General features: G+C 39.7%; 1 protein-coding gene across 1 annotated transcript in view; it reads right to left on the reverse strand.

Annotated features, from left to right (window-relative positions):
- Positions 1-4299: 4299 nt before the first annotated feature.
- The window catches only part of LOC104493660 (sodium/potassium-transporting ATPase subunit beta-1-interacting protein 2), a gene marked incomplete at its 3' end in the record, with an annotated part of 78149 nt that continues 60933 nt past the window's right edge, over positions 4300-21515 (reverse strand). Inside the window, exon 3 of the mRNA XM_010136385.1 lies at positions 4300-4500. Within this exon, the coding sequence (XP_010134687.1) occupies positions 4300-4500 (201 nt within the window). The remainder of the gene's footprint in view (positions 4501-21515) is intronic.

Raw genomic sequence — 21515 nt, forward strand, 5'->3', positions numbered from 1 at the left:
CCTTTCGCCCTCCTTAGCACTGCTGTTCCCATGATGAAGTGGCAGCTATAACTTCTATTGTTTAGGGGTGGGTGGGAAGTTTAATTCAGCCTCCACTTTGCAAATATTATACACAAAGCACCTCAAATTTCACAAACCAGTAGATTATCAAATCTCTATTAGTACCACTGACCTCATTCTTTACCTGGAACAATTCTCTCCAGAGATCAGTAATTTAAGTATATCTATCCTTGATAACCCACAAGTCCTGAAAATAAAATAGCTTCTCTGATGTAAGCAGCAAGAATCAATAACCATTAAGCACACAAGGTCACTTTAATGTATGAAGCAAACGAGTATGCAAGTCATGCCATCACCAGACCAGTTCATTTTGGTAATATATAGGCACCAAGGACAAGCAGAGTTGTGGTTCTTGCAGAGCGGATCAGATGGTCCAGGTGCTCAAGACACAATAGCTCTGTAAACGGGAACTCCCTGGGAGAGAAGAGTCAAGTGGAGAACTTGGCCAAGTATGTGAGCACAGGCTGCACTGAGGGTTAGATTCATGCAACAAAACAAATTAATTAGCTGTGGCTGAAACAGTGCATTTTTTTTCCCATCTATCAGGACAGCATTAAAAAATTACTGCTGCTGTCAAAATGCCATGGAGCTACGATCTCATGTTTACAGATTCAGCTATGATATTCACAAAGAACAGAGGAGAGCAGGAAAGGAGGGAGTTGTTCCTTTAAAATACCTTCCCCACATGTTTTTCCAGACCCCAGGGTTTCACACAAAGAAAAAAAAATCACACCCTTACCTGTTCTGTTCAGTTCCACACAGCTGTATGCTGCAGGTGGTGCCCTAAATACATTTATTTTGCAGCATTGCAGGCTGCAAAGCTGCAATTAAGAATTAAATAGATTCCCCTCCTTCCTATTGTCACTTCTTCACTCTGAACCTCTCTTGCTTTTTAACTTGCTCGAAGAAGATGGTAAGACATAAAGTGATAGTAATGTGGCTCAATCTCTAAAGAACCGAATGGGAGCTATTGGTACGGAGCACAGAATAAAAACTGACAAGCATGGTGTGTGGCATGGAGATTTTGGTGGCATTCCACTTCAGAAAGGCAACTACCACAATAATTGAGTGAAAAATCAGTGTAAGTTTTTCAAAAGAGGTTTCCATAAGCATGAAAAAAAAAAGCCAGACTGTGGCTGAGCAAGAAGTAATGTGCTGACATGAGAATGGCTACAAGACAGACATAAATGTACATTATATGGCCGTTTCTTATGCCTGTGATACAAGGATTGATTTACTGATAGGCTTTACAGAGGTTGTAGTTTTCCACCAGCATCACCTAGTCCTCTGTGTCATGGGACACGGGAGCAGTTGTGGCTGCTTTGCAGTCCCTGTTATCACTGTGGGTTATTCCAGACCTGATTTGCATACATGAATGCTAAATGCCTCAATTAGGATAATCGATGTTTTATCAGAGCATTTTCTTGCACTCATTAGTCCTCAAATAATATTTCCACGTTTCAAAGATTTTTCGAAACCATTGAGGTAGTCAAAGTATAAAGACCACCAAACTGAATTTTCTGTTATTTCTTCAGTGTGAGGTCAACTAGCAATTTTGTCCAGTTGTTGGTTTATCCTGAGGTAAATCCACTCCTCGGGAGAAGTTGGCAAAATATCTGTGGAACATCACATCACTCTCTATTTTCTAAGGCCAGTGCTGTGCAAGGAACATCACCGCTCTGCACACTGGGGATTCTCCTGACCATTGTGATTATTTCACCTTCAAGTACTTGCTTTAAATTTTACTTTGCTTAAGCAGTAGGGGAAATTAAAATTTCACTCTTAAAAAACCGAAGTCTGTGTTGACTTGCACAAAATTAGCAGCAGTATTCATATGGTTCACAATCTGGTACTGTTTCTTCTAGGAGACATTCCTCTGGAGAGAGAACACCTCTTGGAGACTATTCTATGAGTATTCTGCATCTTCTCAACAGAGTATTTGTCTGCAGTCCTTTAAATATTCCAAAGCCTACCTTGAGACTTGCTTTTTAGAAAGCATAAACCATTGAGGGTTTTACAGCTTTATCTTAGCTGTCATATTCTTTCCACTAAGTAATTCAGAGCAGATATCACATTTATTTGAAGCCTAACCTTCTCTAGGTTACTGGCAAGCTGTACAAAAACCACTCGGTATGATGCTTTCAAAGACTGACATAAGTAGTCCTCAGTGAAGATGAATGTCTTTGTAACTTTTTATCAGTAGGCAGTAGAAAACATCCTTAAAAACATGCTGCAGTGCCACCAGTCTGTGAAAAAGCCAGGATCAACATTAGCTTGATCATTGTCTTGAACACACCGAAATGCAAATAGAAAGCAAGTAATCACTTTGTATGTTGCAATTTATAGTTTTGCAGTTAAAGTGCAAGATCCACTTAAGTGCCCATAAAAGAAAATTGAAAGGAAATATGAATTTTTTTCTACTAACAGGAGATAAACCTGATCTAAGGCTTGGATTTACTGAAAGCTAGTTTGCTGAAAACCAAGCAATCTCTGCTCTTCTAACTTTGTGTTATACATCACTGAGCAGTTCCAGGTAATTCCTCTGTTTCTCACCACATTTAATATGCTAGTGAATTTATGCTAGCATTTCTATTAGAAAAAGAACACCATGTCCACAACTGGAAATGTGAAAATGATCTAAAAGGTAAAGTTGCAAGCACCAGGTTTAGAAAATTGACCCATACTTATGCTGTGTATATCTCTTTACCTATGATGATCACATTTACAGTAACATAAATAGAAATATAAAAGCAGCTGTAGTTTGCTACAATTAGAAGGTTACCAATAGCTTGTTGTTAGTCTGAACCGCAGCCCTGCCTTGCAACACGGATAGAAACATGGCTCTATTTCAGCACAGACACATAGAAAACATTGTTGATTCAGAAACAGAATTGAGCATGAATGATATATTCCTTGAGTTTCTTGCTCAACATTCATTACATACAAAAATAGAAGGCAGAAAAATAAGCCTGGATATCTTCTTTGGAAAGCTTGAGGGTTGAATTTTGGATTGATGAACTACCAACGGTGGGAGGTTCAACAGGACAAGTGCCAGGTCATGCATATGAAGGAGACCTGGGATGCCTCCACTCAACGGAGGTACCTGGGCTTTCAGGTCAACCATCCATCAACCTTTTACACGCAGAGCCCCTGCAGAGATACACTGACACAAAGGTACGTTGTCCTGAACTCCCCTGGAAATTGGCTGTTCACAGCTAAGCTGAAGAATTGGCAGATGGAATAGCTGCTCACTTTTTGGTAGCTGATGGCCGTGTTATGTATCATGGAGTGTCCAACTGCCTTACATTAACTTCTGGATCTGGCTAACCAAATTTCCTCTCTTTTTCCAGTATGGTCACTCTTTGGATTCAACATTGGAATCTCTTGAACAAAAAATTTATATAGAGGGAGTCGTGCACCTAGGCACTGTTCAAAATCTCTATGGATGGTTAGCAGTTTTATTTGCAGTCATATATACCTCCACCTGGTTTAAACACATACGTATCACTAGAGCAAACATAACAAAGCACATGGTCATTCAGTGTAATAAATTTGGTGTTTGTCATCTTTTCACCTAAGTCAGAGACAACACAGGGAAAAATTATTAGTACGGGAAAAACTATCAATTTCCCTTAAAACAAAATGTTTCATTCCTTATAAATTTTTTGAGGTGTAACAGTGGATTTTTGTCCTTCTAAAAATATTTAAGATTTCTGGTTTTGGTTTTCATACAAGTACAACATTTTGTTCTTTTGGGAAGAAACTTTCCAATTCTCCTCCAGGGCATATTCGTTAACACGTTTAGAGACAAATTGATCTGTTTTGAGTCCTGTGAACTATTTTTGAGTCATATTTTCACTGTTGAAAATTTATTCTTCATTTTGCTTTTGCTTTGACATACAATTTGGTTTTTACAGCAATAGGTGTAACTTATTATGTCACATCTCATAATATGTTCTGAATGTAACTGCCTATAAATGATTTGTGAAATGGTTACAAAATGGAGGTCAGGAAAACAGTCATGACAGCAGTTCTCTGAGCAATAAACGTGTAAGTTGGAGCTTTTCATGTGCAGGTGTTTTGAAATAGCTGCAAGACAACAGAGTTTCGTAACAAACCCAACACTTAAAGCCAGGGATTGTGAATGAATGCCATAGTACTCTGCTCTTCTGGTAATGACATTGTGCTAGAAGAAATCTAGAAATGGTGATGGAAGTGCAGTTATCTGTAAACACTTACTGCAAGGAAGATCTGGAGAGAACTGTGAGCCACTTCTATGTACTGATATTCAAGAAAACAACCCGAGACAGTGATATAACGATGATCCTCTGGTGCCCAGTCTGGTGCTGGGGTTACGGAGGTCACGGTGCAGCCTGGCCCATTCTCCATCCACCAAGAACGATGCATTGAGATATTAAAGGTCAGAATGAGATCTGTTTCCTGCAAAAGAACAAGTGAAGATTAATGTGCTGGGATGTTACTCCAGTGTCAAATGCCTCAGCAAGAGATTTCACAGGATGCATAAAGAAGCAAAGAGCAGTGATAGAACTGCATGGTCACATGAAAGCGGAGCTTGCCTGCAGCAAGAAGAAGTAGCTGTACCTTGTCAGGCAGAATTGCTTGGGAGCAGAAAAATAATTCTGCAAGCCAGGACCTATTCCTAGTCAGTATGGTAGCCTAGACAATAGCAGATATCTGTTACATTGCCCACTTTCCCCTGGAAAGCAAAAGAAGTGACGGACGTGCATGCTTAGACAATCCTCCTCCGCTCAGTTGCTGGAAACATGGCCCATATTACGATGGTCTGCTGTACCAAATGGTACGAGAGCTCTTAGGAACAAAGACTTCATAGACTTCAACACGTGTGCGGCATCTGCAAGGAATTGTTTCTCATGGACTTTGTGTAGCAGACTTGTGGTAGCTCTATGGAAATAGAAGGTGTAAAAAAGGGTTTCAGTACATTTGCTTACAAGAAAAAGCTCTTTGTAAAGTCTTTCTCAGATTTCTTACTTCTTGGGAGTTGCTGAGGGGAGAGGTAGTGAGTGGTACCTTGTCTAAAGACTGCTTAGCTCGTTAAACAGGGGGGACAGAGGACTTCAACCTTTAACCGCCATGCCGCTAGTGTAATAGAGTAACTCGTCAGCCATGCTTTCCATTAAGATTGCATTTATAAATACTTCATAAAGGATTAATCAATTATTAATATACATCATAAACAAAACTACGGATATGGCTTTCATAAATTATACTTGGTTACACATTACTTGAGGGTGTTATACATAGTTACAACAAAACTATGGACTTTGTATATTCTGTGATAGGCTACAGTGTTGACCAACCCCTTATAACCCAAATAATTTGTAAGTGTAACCTTATTGTAAAGTGTGACTATCTACTCTGTGTAAACGTGTGCTCAGTCATGCAAAAAAATTGCTTTTAAGCAATGTCTTTGCAGAGCCAAACTCTCCCCACATCTAACCTACACTTTCAGCCTGTTGATGACATCAATAATTAAGATTCTCATAAAGATTTTAAGATGCAACTATTTAATCAGATTTACTGTGCCAAACAGAATGCCATTCTGTAGCAGATACGTTGTGTCCACATGTCCCTCCATTCAAAACCAGTCATTTTTCCCAGTCCTTCTTGTTTTCCCTTTTTCGACTAATCCATGCGGCGGTTACTCCACACAGAGAGGTTCTGGATAATGCCATGACTGACGTGCCAACTGATCCATCGTTACATCTGACACTGTAATGTAGTCAAATTTTTTTTTTCTTTTAGTTGCAGTTCTTGCTGGTGGTGGTTTAGGACTTGACACGGGTTTTGTAGTGGGGGAGGAGGGGCTGCTGCCTTTTGTTTGGTGGTTTTGGTAGCTGGAGATGAGGCTGCCAGCGTGGCCCCTGTAAGCAGGTTCTTGAATTAAGCTCCCCCAGCTCCAATTCAGTCCTGCCTCTGGCCAAGGCTGCACCAATCAGCACCTCTGCGAATAAACCTATACAAAGGGGTACACTGGTTTGGGAATGCCTTTTGGTTTTGGAGAGCTCTATTGTTTTGGAAGGAAGGTGGAAGGAGAAACAACCATGCGGTCACCAACCATGCGGTCACCTGAGGTGGCAAGGGAGAGGCTGGGGAGACATGCTGGCACAATCATTTCCCTTTAGTTGGCGGGCTGAGACCCTGCAGTCCTCAGAGAGCACTGGTAGGGAAATAATCATGCTGCAGAGAGCAGAGAGACAGAGAGAAACACATGACACAGAGAGCTGGGGAGACCCCCACTTTGCAGAGAGCTGCAGATCCTGTGAAAGGCTGTGACTCGGAGGAGGACTGGCGCTGGGTCAGTGCTGGGAGAGCCGATCCCAGCAGGAGACCTCCCTGCTAGAGGATACTCATGGAGGGCTGTCTCCTTGGGGGGCGGTTGCCACGTGGCCACAAGGAAGTGGGAGGAGTGTTTTCCACGAAGAAGAGCAAGTGGCAGATGCAGTATGGAAAGAACGGGGACAAACTGCACCCCCTCATCCTGTGTTCTCCCGTATGCTGAGCGTTGTGGGGGGAGGTAGGAAAGCCAGGCCTGGGAAGAAGAGATTGGTGGGGGGAAGATGTATTTAAGATCTTGTTGTTTCCCATACTGTTCTACTCTGATTTCAGTTGGTGATTTGGTTACAGCTTTGTTGTTTTAATTAAATTTATTTTGTTTCTCTTATTGAGTCTGTCCTTTGCCTGACAGTAAGTGACAGTAAGCGGTGAGTGAGTCCTCCCTTGTTTCTTGTCTTGACCCTTCATTAGTCTATTGTAGTTTCTCTTCCTGGAGAAATAGAGTGCCTGCATGGTGCTTAGTTGCCACCTGGGTCTAAACCATGACATTGTCTTAAAAGTGCAGAATTTTAGCAAGGTCCAGCACTAAGGACAGATGCAGAAATGTATGGTGTAGAACTTAAACATCAGTAGGTTTATACAGTGTATGCAGAAAGATGTTCCGGCTGACATGGTTTGTTCAGTGTCCCTGGGTGTTGGCTATTACACAGTGCTGTAAAAAAAACGCTTATGTACAATGACAAACTTTTGTTTTCTGCATCCTGTGACTTTTTAGTTTCTTTCAAATTGTGAAGAATTATCTTGCGTCTCGTTTTTGGGGGGTTGGTTTGTTTTTTTTTTTTTAGTTTCGGGGGTTTTTTTGTTTTTTTTTAAACAAGTCAAATTAGTCATGACCCTAGGGTGGAGCTCATGTCTACAGTGAAGAAATTTTTTTTGTTTGAATCAGTCTCTGCTGTCAAATCTAGAAAAAACTACCACCTGCAGCTTGTGCAAGAAACAGTAAGCAGATCTGAACAAGAGTTCTCAGACCACAGAAACAGTGTCGTTGTTATCTTAGAAGTGGTGTTAGGAAACATAAGATCATTGCCATGCAGAAGGGCCTCGTAAAGTACCAAGCTGAGGATAAATACATGTTGTACATAATGCTCTTTAGTCTAAGCACTTCTAGCCAGCAGTGATTTTATATGCATTAAGATTTCAGAACAATTAAAAAAAAGCCTGGAAGAATCAGGAAATTACTAAAAAGCATGTGCAGTCATCTTCCTCAGTTTGATTCAACTCTAGCAGGTGAATATTTCAAAAGGGTTTACTTCTGTGAGGAGGTTGCAGTGAGGTAAAGCATTAATTTAAATTGCATAGCTGGTTCTCACAACCCACTTGCATTCTCAGTATGAAATAAAATAGCCAGGTTGAAATGGTTTGAATTCCTCTGCAGTCAATAGAAAGGATCTAGCTGAAAAAGAGTGCTAAGTATTCCTGCAGGACTCTGAAAAGCTGCTTGGGGAACCTAGATTAACTACTGAGCCAAAAGCCGGTCACTGACTTGTGGTAAGGAGGCACCGAGGCAGTGGCAGTGTGGGCCATCTCCATACAGTCCTTATGGCCAATTCCAGCCATGGTGTGGAATGGTACCGGCTATTTGAGGCTCTATTACTATAACTTATTGAGCGGGCTGATAGATGCCATCATCCACAGAGTTAGAATCAGGTCTGAAAGAGTACAGCATTCATGTAGCTTGCAAATTTGGGCCAGAAAAACAAAAGGTCGGTGAAGCTGCAGCAATAGACAGCACCACGTCCACAAAGTCTGCATGTAGCAGTCTCTATTGCAACACTGCTGAATATTTATAGCAAGGATGTTTCTGACGATTGTTTTGACACATTTTACAGCTAGATGTGACTTTTATCAATTTTAAGGGATTGCACAGCTGGAACTCCATAATGAACTCCGTCATAGGAACACCTGTGTCATGGTTTTCAGTGCTTGTGTGTAGCAAGAACTTCTTCTGCCTGAGCTGTACTTAACCCACAGACTTTGAAAAGTCTTTAGTTCCTGTCTGAAATGTTCTGTTTATTTTTAGTAAATGAAGAAGACGAGGCACAGGACTTTGATAAACCTCAGTTCATAAAGGGTTCGTTCATGCCTTTGCAAATGATGATGGAGTGCCTTAGGCTATGCTGATGTGGTGGGTGGAAGAAGGATTAGGTATACCTATGGCTATATTCTGATTTGATAGATCAAACCCTTTTCACTTTACATGCTGTAATTAATTCAACAGTAGGTGCATCTCAAAATATGTTTTTATTGCAATGAAATGGAGAGGGAAACTTCCGAAACAGAGGTGCCCAGATGATTCCAATTAGCAGTTGCTAGTTGCTAGCTGTCTTCTTCTGCTACCTGTGCAATGATGGCCGCAAACTCACTGTGGCGTTCAGAAAACACAGTAGTGAGTTATTTTAATGTATTTTTTTGGTAAAAGATAATGGCAATAGTTAACTTGCCATACTGTCAAAATAGAAAAACTCTGCCTCTTGAGAAATTTTTTTTTTTTGAGTATTCAGTTTGTGTGAGGAATAGAGTGCCTCATTCTACCTTGTGTATGAAGTAGGTCACAAATCAGACATAACTCAACTAAAGCCAAGTATGTCTTTCCGTATACTACTGTACTTTGTCAAATTCCCAAAGACAAGATCTTGATTCCCATAAAGCGTGAAGTTGAGCAGGATTTTTAAGAGAGCTCTTTGCCCTTCTTTTCCTCTAACATAGCTGTTGTACTTAAGCTGTGAACAAACTGCTTGTGCAATCTCAGTTCAGTTTGCACATTCACCGTTCTCTCTCGTTTTAGTTACAGAGTCCAGAGACAAAGCTTACAGCAGTGCTGTTCTGGAACAGAGGGTCTGGGCTTTTTGGAGGGGATTTAGCAGTCAGAAATGTTGCTCAGAGAGGCTGAGTTGAGAGACAGATGATCTGGGGCCTGGGATTTTTGTTTCTTACTCGGTTTTCCTTCTCCAAGGACAACTAGAACAAAGCCCAGAATCCTGCCATGAAAAGACTTTGGTCTCTTTTGTGATATGACTTTATAGGTCTTCACTAAGCTCTTATCAATTACTTCATGTGTGGCCAAGGCTCTTAGTATAACTGTATGGTCTGTGCAAAAAAATAACTTTATGCCTGATTTTTGTATAAAAAAACATGGGGAGAAATAATTGTTCTTCATCTACCATGGACACAAACTGGACCAGAGGAAGTTCCATCTGAACAGAAAGAAAAACTTCTTTACTTTGAGGGTGACAAAGCACTGGAACAGGCTGTCCAGCAAGGCTGTGGAGTTTCCTTCTCTGGAGATATTCAAAACTCGCCTGGATGTGATCCCATGCAACCTGCTCGAGGTGAAACTGCTTTAGCAGAGGGGTTGGACTAGATGACCTCCAGAGGTACGTTCCACTCCTACTATTCTGTGATTTAGCAGCAAATGTTTCCCAGTACACCTTTAATATATGTTCTCCCACTTTATGGCTTGTTGCTACCATTATGCCAATCACTTTTTGGTGACATGGGAGAAATTTTCTTCTCATTTCTAAATAAGCCTTTGTTTCTTTTCTTTCAGAACCCAGTGATCGGATACACAGGTTCAATTAGACATCTTTCTTTTTTTTCCTTCCAGTTAGAGTAGTGTCACGTAACAGTGCCTGGAGAGAGATCATGAAGCGCTAGATTCATTATTGCCTTCAACAGACATTTGCAGACACCCTTTGAAGTAACAGAGATGAGCCTGAGGCACTAAGAAAATCAGCTTTGCCGGGGTCTCAGTGATCATCCAAAGGTGAGCCAGAGGAGCTACCTTGTCAGAGGGCCTGAGGATAGCATTCATACAGAGCAAGAGCAAGCAGTGGTTAAGTTACAGTCAACAAGCACTCATGACACCATGCCCACAAAAACTTCACAGTGTATATACACTACAAAAGATTTTCTCTTTCTTTAGGTGGTTTTCATTATATAAACACAAGATTTTCTATTTTCCTCTCCATGTTAGCTTAAGAATTAGTGTAGAAGTCTGTGGCGCTAGTGTATGCCCTAGAACATGCAATACAGCTGACCTAGTGCTTCCAAGCCTAGCTTTTGATAGATGATTTTTGAGTCTTTAACTTCAGAAATGTAACACTGCATTCATTCTAGTTTTTGCAATTAAGAGATAAGACCATTTAATGCCATATTTTTCTTGAAAATAATTGAATGTTTGGCGCTGTCAGTGGAACCAATACTACCTTGTAAGTTCTTTTATAGGTTTATTTATTATGTCATTCCTTTTGAATTAAAGTCAGTGTAGCACTTAGAAAATGTTCCATGTTCCTAATCTACAGAATAATTCCTGCAGTATCTACTGTCCACTCTACAAATTTCCTTCTCAGGGTTTTATGAAGGTACAAATTCTGGAGGATAGAGAAGTAACTCATTCTCTGTACTGATCCAGTCCCTATCGTTGTATCAAATGTTAAAAGCAACTTTCACAAAATATTTCTTTCTTCCTCTTTTCTCTGATAGATTCCATAACAGAAGTCTGTGGGTACTGCTAGAAAACATCCGTAAGGGACTAAAGAAAAAAAAAAAATCTTGTTTTCTGTGCTGTAACATATGTAAGCAAGAAGTGAAGCAGCATGATAGGAAAACATAAGGACACTTTGAGAAATACTGTTCTCTACTGCAGAAAAGTATATGATGTTCCTATTCTTAAAGAGTACTTTGAGGTGTTCTACATATGTGACAAAAGGTCTCATTTCTGCACAGATGAAGAAGTGAAGAACAGGCAAACCTGAGGCCTTTTTTATGAAAATCTGTACTTTAGGGTCTCATCTGCTAATCAGATGTATCAGTAGGGTGGCAGATACTAATGACTAGATGTGACAAATCTCCACCTTCCCATCTTACCCTGACCAATATTCTTATTTTCATTAAATAAAAAAACCCCAACAAACCACAAACTAAAACTAAATCTTTCAGAGTACATCATCTGCCTCCTGGAAAGTTTTGCTTCCTTTAGAAGTAAGACTTGCAGATACTCTTCATCAAAATGAGTATCTTCTCTGTTCCTGTGCTCATTCATCCATTTCCTACTACTCCCTCCAGGGGAGGAGAGGGCAGCAAGCGATTCCTGCTATCTCCCTGCAGCGTCCTGTCTGGGACACCACATCCTTACAGACTTTCTTTCCTGTGTTCCTGTGAGATAAGAAATTATTATGTCTTGTTTAGGAACTGACAAGTGTAAGAAAGAGAACTCCCATGTCCCGTCCCGCCCTCACACCCCACTCCCTCCAATTATTAGTATGTTTTTACTATATCTTGGAAATCTGTGCAGAACTTTTGCATTTTGGTCCAGTGTTCCTATTAACCGTGTCTGGATCTGAAATACAAGTAACATCATGTTTGCTTGCTTAGTTCTTCTTCCCTTCTTGTATTCCAGTAAAGGAGAATATACACTGAGAAAATGCAAAACAGTGGGAATACTCTTTTCTAATGACTGAGTGCTACAGAGACCATCAAAGTGGGAATCTGTATGTCAAGAGCAAACAACACGTCATATGTTGTGCAAGACACTAAATAAAGACACAGCCAAAATTCTATTGGATAAAGCTAGTTTTATAAATGAAATACATTTCCAGAAGAATTGAACCAAGCCACTGTTTCTCTGGAAAGTAGATCTTGCCAGTTGAATACATGGGTTATAGCTCTGCAATCCTTATTTACAGCAGCAGAAGTTGGTCTATAAACAAGCACTAAACCCCATGTAATTTGCTATATATTCTGTATTTTACTGTGATTAGGACAAACAGTCATATCAGTCCTACTTCTTGTATTTACAAAGTAGCTCAACAAACAGTCAATACCGTGCTTTTCTGCAAGGGATAAGGTCAAACTGTGCAAAGCAGGATTCTCCCACTCTTTTCTCTCCTTGATCATTACTTCTTTCTTTAATGTTGTTTGCAACCAAAAAAGCACCACATGACCTTTGAGAAATGCCAGGAAAACATTATTTTCTCTGCAGCACTCCTGTTTGTGGATGCCAGATAACTTCCTTAATCCAAGCCCTTCTCAGCATAGCAGCACTGAGACAGGTCATGCTAAAGCTCTTCTCGTTCTGCTCTCAGGGATGCCACGCACCCCTCCTGACCTCCTCCTGACTGCTACATACGGCTATGAGAGTTTTGCCAATGAACAGGATTGCACCGTCCATTCAGCTCCCACTGTTGTAACTCCTTAGGGTGAGGAAGGAGCAGCAAGCAAATGCCAGTCCAATACATTGGTCTAAATCACAAAGCAGTATGGCTTGCTGCTCCTGTGGATTACGGCCTGTTTTTTTCTTTCCAGAATGACTCAGATGAATTCCTTTTCAGAAATATCCCCAAAGTGCAGAAATTTTAAATGCATGTAATAGAAATAAAATCATCAAAGTGTAGATCATAGGAACAAATATAGGAAAATTCAACCAGTTAAGAAATGTAGCTATTCTTCCTGCGTGACTTTTTATGCAGGTGGCTGTGTCTTTAGAATGTGAATTTTAAATGGGAGAAAAAGCTATCTGCAGTTCCAGAAGTACAGGTTTCAGGTTTTTACGATCCCACAGGTTTTGACATCTGAATCTCAAAAAAAAAAAAAAACAAAAAAACCCCTAAACAAAAGAGTATCTCTTGGGCATAAATTGTGTATCAGAGTTTTTACATCGCACTCACTCATTAAAAAAAAAAAAAGGCAAGAGATGTACTCCATTATTATGATTGCACTTCTTTATAAATTGCTTGGGACAAATACTTTCTTCTTTCTTCTCTAACTAGTATCTAGTACATTTTTACACCACTGTAATTTGGCATTTTGAGGTGTTCTGTGCCAGAAATACACATTTTATCTTGCACTCTGTGATAGAAGGAAAGACAATGATTTAATATATGTAGACTAGCATACTCAGTTTTTATCTATACAAAGGTATCGTTATGATATAGCTATTTTAATGGGCCCTTCGGCCAGTGAGAGAAAATATTCATCAGTGCTTTCAAAGGGAAAAAGTCTAATAGAGGGCTGGACTGGGTGCCCCATCTTTTGGATGAACAGTAAAGTGTTGCTGCACTTCCCATGGAGCAGACCAGAGGGGCTGGTGGCATAAAGCATGTGAACATTTACCTCTGCTGGTCAAATCAAAATAGATGTGATTGTCTAACACAAGGCCTAAATTAGTTTAGCCACACTTTGTGTGGCAACAGCAAATTTTCAGGTTTGGGTTAGGGTGGTCTTGTTTTGAAAATCCTGCCTCTCCTGCACAAAGTTTCCTTGTTTACTGTCCGCAGTGCCTGTGTTGGCTCTGTGCTGTATTTACACAGAATAGCGTTGGGCTCAGGTCGCCCAAGACCCATGCTGGTATCAGCCCCCAATTCACAACGGGCAAAGCACCCTCTCTTCTCCACCGCTCAGGGCATGTCCTGTGCCAGCCCTCTGCTGACATCCAGGCTCTTCATCCAGCTGCCCCTGGCTTGACTTTGCCCTGGAAGCCACTGCAGACTGTCCCATTGCAGGGTGCAGTTGTGCCCTGGCAATCCAGATGCTCTTTCTGTATTCCCACAGCTCCGGATAAAGAAAGAGCTGGTTTGGGGCCCTTTGCAAAGGCTGTGTGACTCCTTTTGCAGGACAGCACAGTGCGAAGAGACATGAGGAAGAGAGGGCAGAAATAAAAGTCTTCCTCTTCCTGGCCTCTTTGTGTCCCTGCTGTTCACAGGTATACAGATAAAAACAAAATAGCAGTGCTGCAGAGCGGTCTTCCATGCTCTCCAGGGAAAAGCAGGAGGTTAACAGCAATGGGGAAGCAAATTTTTGCCTTTCTACTAGAACCAGACTCTCAGCTGGATTAGGTGGTGTAGGAATATATTTTTCCTTGCTTTCTGCAGGTATATGCAGATAGTTTAAAACCGGCAAAGCCATGATGCCAATAAAAGAAAATACAAAATGAAACAAACCACAGTACTAACAACAAATAAAAATCATGTTGTGGTTATGCTAGTTTTGGGCTTGTTTTGGCAAGGAACACACACACACACACAAAAAAAGCAATGCAGAAACACAGGTTTTAACTTAAAGGGGTGGAAACGGAAATCGGTTTAATGCTTAATGCAATTAAACCCATAAAACAATAATTTAAAGTTAAACAGGACTGGTCGGAAAGGAGAGAGAGGGAGAGAGATTAATAAATACATACACACACACACACACACATATGTATATGTAAATACACTTCTTTCCCCTGTGCTGAATAAACATCCCTGCTTAAACAAAGAACGTGCCAGGCAGCCGCTGCTCTAAGGTGGGGTAGCGGGGTGGGGGGGAAAGGGAGAATCACCGAAAAGAGTCTTTAACCTCCAGTTCGGTCCAGAAATGAACTGTCCAAGCAAACTTCCACAAAAAGAGTCTTTCCTCTCACCCGTTGTAGAAGACGCTATCAATCCTCTTCATGGCTGTTTTTTTCTTGCGTCCCTCTGTAGGATAACGACTAACAACATCTGGGTCAGGTGCTGGTAGGATGACTTTCCCTCACCAACTTGTGGGGGGTGATAACTCCTTGCATCCCGGTGGGTCTCTCAATGTGGGGGTGGGGTTGTGTACCCCTTTCCACCCCTCAAGGAAACGGAAAGTACTTGCGAAAGAGATCTATTTACTGCTGCGTGGAGGCAAGTGACATTCTGCCTCTCTGTGTTAGAAACCTCTCTCTGGGTCCTGTTCTGAAAACTCAAATGTGTGCACTAGGGAGTGATTGAAAACTCCGCTTTTCATATGCTTATCTGCCAAGGCGTGTCTGAAATGCCTTGACTCCCAATCAGGGAGTGAGAAGGCTGGTGTTTCTCTTCCCCAAAGTCGTGAGAAAACTTTTCATGCGCTGTGAGGGAAGGAGAAATGGGGGAGACAATGGGTCTCACCCTCCGCCGGTGCCATCTTAACCCATTACCCATATAGTTACAAGGGATACTGGTGCTAGGGATCATGGCAGTGCCTGGAAATGGTCGGGTGGGAATTAGGCCTTCTACCCCCAAAAACCAGGTGAAAGGGTCAGTAGCTCAACTGAAGCGCACATACGCCAGCGCATGCAGCATGGGCAACAAACAGGAGGAGATGGAAGCTGTTGTGCAAAAGGAATACTATGATATAGTTGATATCACAGAGACAGGGTGGGACAACACACAAAATGGGTCTCCCACATTTCAGTCACACCTCCTACTTATACAGGTGCTATGAGTGGGTCTTCCCAACAACATGTGTAGGAACTACTCCATTTTGAATAGATAGTTCACAAAGTTTGATCTGCTGTGCCTTCACTTGAATGCAATAATTCTTCTTGCTATAAATAATGGCAATAATACCATTATTAAATATTCATGGCAGGCCAGGACCTGTAAACACGAGGTATGTGGAAAATGTCCAAACAGCCTAAAAGAGTTATCCAATACGGGAGGCTTGCCAGGAGTTTGACAGGGTTTAAGTGAGATTCAGCAAAACACTGTAATAAGCCTTTCTACTGCCTTAATGTGAAATAAGTCCTGCAGTTTCGAGCACACCACAAAGAATGTCTTGGCTATACTGTCGGCAACACACCAGGGCAAACCTCTGCTCGTTCTGTCGCTCATGTATGCATAGTAGCAAAAATCAGATAAGGAGCCTTCACTAAATTTAAGGGTAAAATAATGATTTTTCCACAAGTTCTGAAAATAAGTTGGCATTATATTAAATCCACGGTGTTAAATTCATTCACAATCTTTTTTGACTCTCATTCAGTTATAAACAGAATATAGATTTTGTTCCCTATCCCTCAAAAAAAAAAAAAAAAAAAAAAAAAAAAAAAAAAAAAAAAAAAAACCCAAACAAAAACCAAACAAAAAAACCCAAACACGAAAGCTAACCAAAAAACCTTCTAATTTCTGTGAAACTACTTTGAAATATGACTTATAATAGTAGTATTTGACAAAGCAACCTCAGCTTGACAGAACCAACAAAACCAAAATAATCCACTATGTTGCTGTCTTGCTTCTACTGAAAAACTGTCAAAAATCAGTGGAGAAATCTCTAATGATTCTACAAGACATCCTCCTCTTAGCAGCTGAAAACAGCTTTTTTCTATATGCTTTACCCTCACAGTACTCTTTTGGCATCACTGCAGAGGGGATCTCAGACTTTGAGGAGATATTTGTTGAACTGTTAGAATATGAAGAATGTGCTTTGAGTTTGCAATGTGAAGTTATAGAAGTTAATAGTTATTCAGGGATTTGATGGAAGAAGATTTTGTTTCAAAAGACATCAAATGACAGTACGATAGGATTTCAGTAAACTCACTCCTCAAGGAATAAAACTGTGAGTAACTCAGAATTCTCTGATGAAATTTCATTAAATTAAATATGATTTTATCAAATGATGATAAAGCAAGATCTCTCCCTAGGCTGTAGAGAAAATTTTCTCTTTTACTGTTTAAAATGGTTTGATTTATTCCAGATGACTTTAGTCATCTGGAATAAATCAAACCATTTTAAACAGTAAAAGAGAAAATTTTCTCTTTTACTGTTTAAAATGGTTTGATTTATTCCAGATGACTTTATCCATCCTTACACAAAGTTTTTAAGTACAGCAGAAAAATGTCAATCCTACTTATACAAATTCATATATGAGGCATAAGGCCAAAGCAAACTGGCTATAGCATATTCCTACGTTGTATTTGGTGCTCCTGAATGTAATTAAATGAAAATTGTTAGTAACAACGAAAATACTGATGAAAGAATATCCCTTCAAAGTCACAAAATTTGCAGGTTTTTGCAAGATCTTCAAGGTGAAAAATGGCCAAAAGAGTGATCGGGCACTCAGATCCTCTTCATTTCTTCTATTTCAGCTTTGTCAATTTAAGAAACTCATTCCCGAAAGGAGTTATACACACAGTAGCAAAAGATAACATAAACTAGCTAACCATTTTAAGCTTTTCCCTTTCATTTATTTTTAACAAACATCTTTGCTTTCTCTTTTAGAAATCAAGTATTACTCTCTGGATTTTATTTTTTGAATGTGTTTCCTTCACAGATGCAGATGATGAAAATTTTATTATGACTATTGTAAAATGGTTCTTAGAGTCATTATGCTTTAAGTCATGCTCTGTTCAGCATTTAACACAAAATGCTAAATAGAGCAATATCTATATATCAGTATATAGATATAAAATAAGCATATAAATATTTGGAAAAAATAATTTACCTAGCAATAGAATATATTAAAGACTCAGGACTCCACACTGAAAATTACGTATAAAGTCTGCTAAGATGATAAAACATCCTCAAAGAAAAGCATTTTTAATAAAAGTAGTTGCACATTCATCCACTACAGGCAAAATCCTAAATCCATCATAAATATAGCTGCTATTATTAAATGATAGAACAGTGAAAAGCCGATGGACCTTATTTGCAATGATGTAGCTGGGCTGAAGGTATTTTTGCACCTCTCTTCCTGCATTAATAATGACAGGTGCTGTTGAAGATAATTTTAACCAGATTATGATGGACTGTAGTTCAGACTCAAATAATTTTTTTCCAGCTTCTCATGCTTGGCCTATGAACATACTTTTAAATGCAGTTCTTCAAAAACAGCATTTGAAGAGCTGTGTGCATAAGAGCTGAGGAGGTGCTTGCCTTTTCTGGAAAGAATTTTTTTAAATACTTAAAAAACACATTTAAAAAAAAAAAAGGTTCCTCTGACTTTCATGTGAAGGTCTCTATTTTGATATGAAAATGATTGTGAATGGAATTTCCAGATAGCAGATTCCCTCCTTCTGAAAAAAGGATCACAAACTAGATGATGAACAAAAAAATATCCTGTGCTTACTTTAGACCTTACAAGCTAAAGAGGTAGTGTATTAATTGCAAACTGATTGCAAGGTAAAGTTCCTTCTTTTTAAGAAGGCGGTAAGTATTTACATTTAACTGGTACTTGGTTTACCTCACAGCTCAGTGAGTTACCTTCAAAGCCAGCTCAGCCTTTGAAGAGAATTTCATTTTCCTAACTCAATTCTTTGAGTTTCACCTTCTGTGCTATGTGTAATTATGCATATGAATGTATGCAGATATATGCAAATCACCGCATATGTTTAAACTTATCTAGTGGGCAAGTAAAGTAAAATAATGCCTAGACTACAGTTGATAAGTTACTTGAGTTGGGGAAGAAATTATTTGTGAAAGTGTTAATACTCGTAACAGCCCTATTAAACTGAATGAAGATAAATAGTAAATAAAGAACTTGTGCCTTCTGTAATTTGTTTGTGGTGAAAAGTTTCATTTTATGAACAGGAAAGTCTGTTTTCAAACATATGAAACTGAAGACACAAGCAAAAGAGAAGAAATGCATTTAGTCCAGCCAGAAAATTATTTTGAATGACATCTGAATAACCAGGCTCTGATAGCTGAAAAAATGTTAACTACAGATATTCAATCATTTCAAAAGACTTTATTTGCTTGGGAAAAACAGTATGAAGAACAGTGGTAACTGTGCATGTACCCATTCATTGTGTGACTAATTACAAGTTCTGTGAGTTTATTCTGCCTGTTCAAAATTGATGCTCTTTTTTCTGCCATACAAAGTCCCTCTGCAAAGTTTATATCATTGCAAATACACTACAATAGCAATATGGTGCTGTCTGAGTATGCGTTTGAATTCTTTTTTGTCATCAAGGAACTATTTCTATCTTGAGGGAGAGCTGGTGGCAGATTCCTGGGTGCCCAAGGCTGAAGCTAAGGTCATGGGCTCCTCCTTTCTTCTGTCTATGCATCAAATTACTTTCTTTGCTAACTGTTTTGCCCAGCTGAATCTCCACTCATACTTGCAGTAAGCTTACAGTCTGTTTAAAAACGCAGTTTAAGCAAGAACAGGTCACATGAGTACTGAGTTCTCTTCACCTGGGCTAGGCTTATATATAGCCACAACTTCAGAAAATCCTTAGAGAATCCATAGTAATGCTTGCCCTTGTCAATGTGAGCTCACCGAGACCACTAGAAAATTGTACAAAAATCAAAGGTGTTTCTCCCAAAGCAATCCCCTGCCATAAAGAGGATTTGCATAAGGCTCAGTTTTCCTTTAAAACACCTTAATGCATTTCAGGATTGTTCCAACCCACTATTTTAACATGTTCTTGGTATGGAGTGTTTGGTAGACCCCTGTAACATGCCATTAAGTCTCACTCACAGGAGCGAGACGTGCAGTTGCCCTGCACGGTAACGCTTTTCGGACATGAGCTTTGTTAGTTACTGACCAAAGTAGCAAGATAATTAGCAATATCATCACATATCTACTGCTAAATTTGAGAAACTTGCCAGGTTATGTGTTAGCTTAAAAATTCAGCCTTGAATCTGTAATACTGTCATCTTGGTTCAGCCAAATGTAATAAATCTGACTAATTTAACCAAACCGGTAAATGAAGTTGTGCAGCTACTTTTATTGGAGTTTAAATGAGGCATTTTTCAATTTAGCATAAACTGGAATCTGTTTAAGCTAAAATAAAATAAACTGTTTTTAAAGTGAGTTATACATCCACAATGGAGTTTAACTAATTCACTTTATAAAAAAAGCGTAAGTTAATAAACCACAAATCTCATGTGAACAGAAGTTTATTCTTCCTATGTAAAACTGATGAAAGACTTAAAGTTTCCTTGCCTTAACAGAAGAGTGTAAAAGGAGTCATATTTGACACATGGTAATCAGATCTCATCTGTAATTTGCTGAAATATTCTCAGATAGAAAGTAAAGGTATGAAATAAAAAATTGGCTTGATTAGAATACATTAGAGAGAGAGAAGAACAAAAGGAACAAAATATCTTTGCTCAGGTGCTGAATTCTTTGCTGCAATGAAGACAGTGGAGCTGGATGATTTATTTATATTATCTACCAACCTTCTTCTAATATTCAACTAAAATGTCATTTCTTTCATGCACGAACCTGAGTACAGGTCAACAGAGTTTTTAAGAAAAGCTTTTAAGATAAACAGTTATTAATCTTCAAGGACGTGCTTGGGTTCTATCAAATTCCTGAGTAAAGAGAAGCTTAAGTACATACTTATGAACTTCTTTCAACTGGGACTCTGCACCATTAGTAGCTCTATGTAAGTACAGGTTCTCCTGTGTTATAGTAGAGTATGACTGAAAAGAGAAATTGCTTTTGACTTCAGAATAACAGAGCGCCTTGGAAATAATTATATTAGAGCAGCCTGAGGCCTCTCTCTGGACAAGAGGGATTTAGAGTAGTATAACTCTGCTGCAAAACAAGAAGTATGTTCTGCTCTGGATAGATGCCATGGATCACACCCGTAGGGCAATTGTACTGATGATTGCTTTCATCAGGCTTTAGTACTTTTCCTAGAGCTGACTGCACTGAACTCTTCCCAAGCGAAAAGGCAGCCACATCTATGCTAGGCTGCTCAACAGGACTCCCACACGTGCCTAATGCAGCAAGGTGGATATCCGCACTGTAACACTGGAAAAAGAAAAGGGAACAACAGACTCTTCACAAAAAATTACAAACACTTAATGTCTGGACCCACCAAATGGTTCAGATACCATTCATTTATGACTTAGATTGATCTTGAAACATTCACTTGAGCAGCCCTGCACTTGATACTGTCTTGATGAGCAATCCAGAGCTGCTGGAGACAAAGTGCCCTGTTTCTACAAGCAAAGTGTGGAGGAGAAAATGATGGACGCTTCCTCACCAAGTCAAGAATCTCCCCTTTAAGAAAGGAGCCTGCCCTTGAGGAGGCACGGAGTGGAGATTGCAATGGGACAATTAAGGGGAGGACTGTGGCTGTCCATTATGATTGCCCTATAAGACTGTAACAGACAATAGGGAGGAAGAAGTCTGAGGCCATAGGTAAGATCACGAAGAAATTTTGATTGATTAGTTGTGACGAAAAACAAAAAAGGTCAAGAGCCATCTTAAGCAGGTACTGTGTTTCCATAGCAGAAGGCTGACATGGAACTGTTTCATCCAGGATAAACTGTTGCCAGAATTCAGTTACTTAAAAATAAATAAGCATCAGCTTGAATGCAGATAAAGGTACCCATCTCAATTAGGGAGGGGGGGGGGGGGGGTGT

This window comes from Buceros rhinoceros, unplaced genomic scaffold (assembly GCF_000710305.1).
Source record: "Buceros rhinoceros silvestris isolate BGI_N320 unplaced genomic scaffold, ASM71030v1 scaffold12885, whole genome shotgun sequence".
NCBI classification, from domain to species: domain Eukaryota; kingdom Metazoa; phylum Chordata; class Aves; order Bucerotiformes; family Bucerotidae; genus Buceros; species Buceros rhinoceros.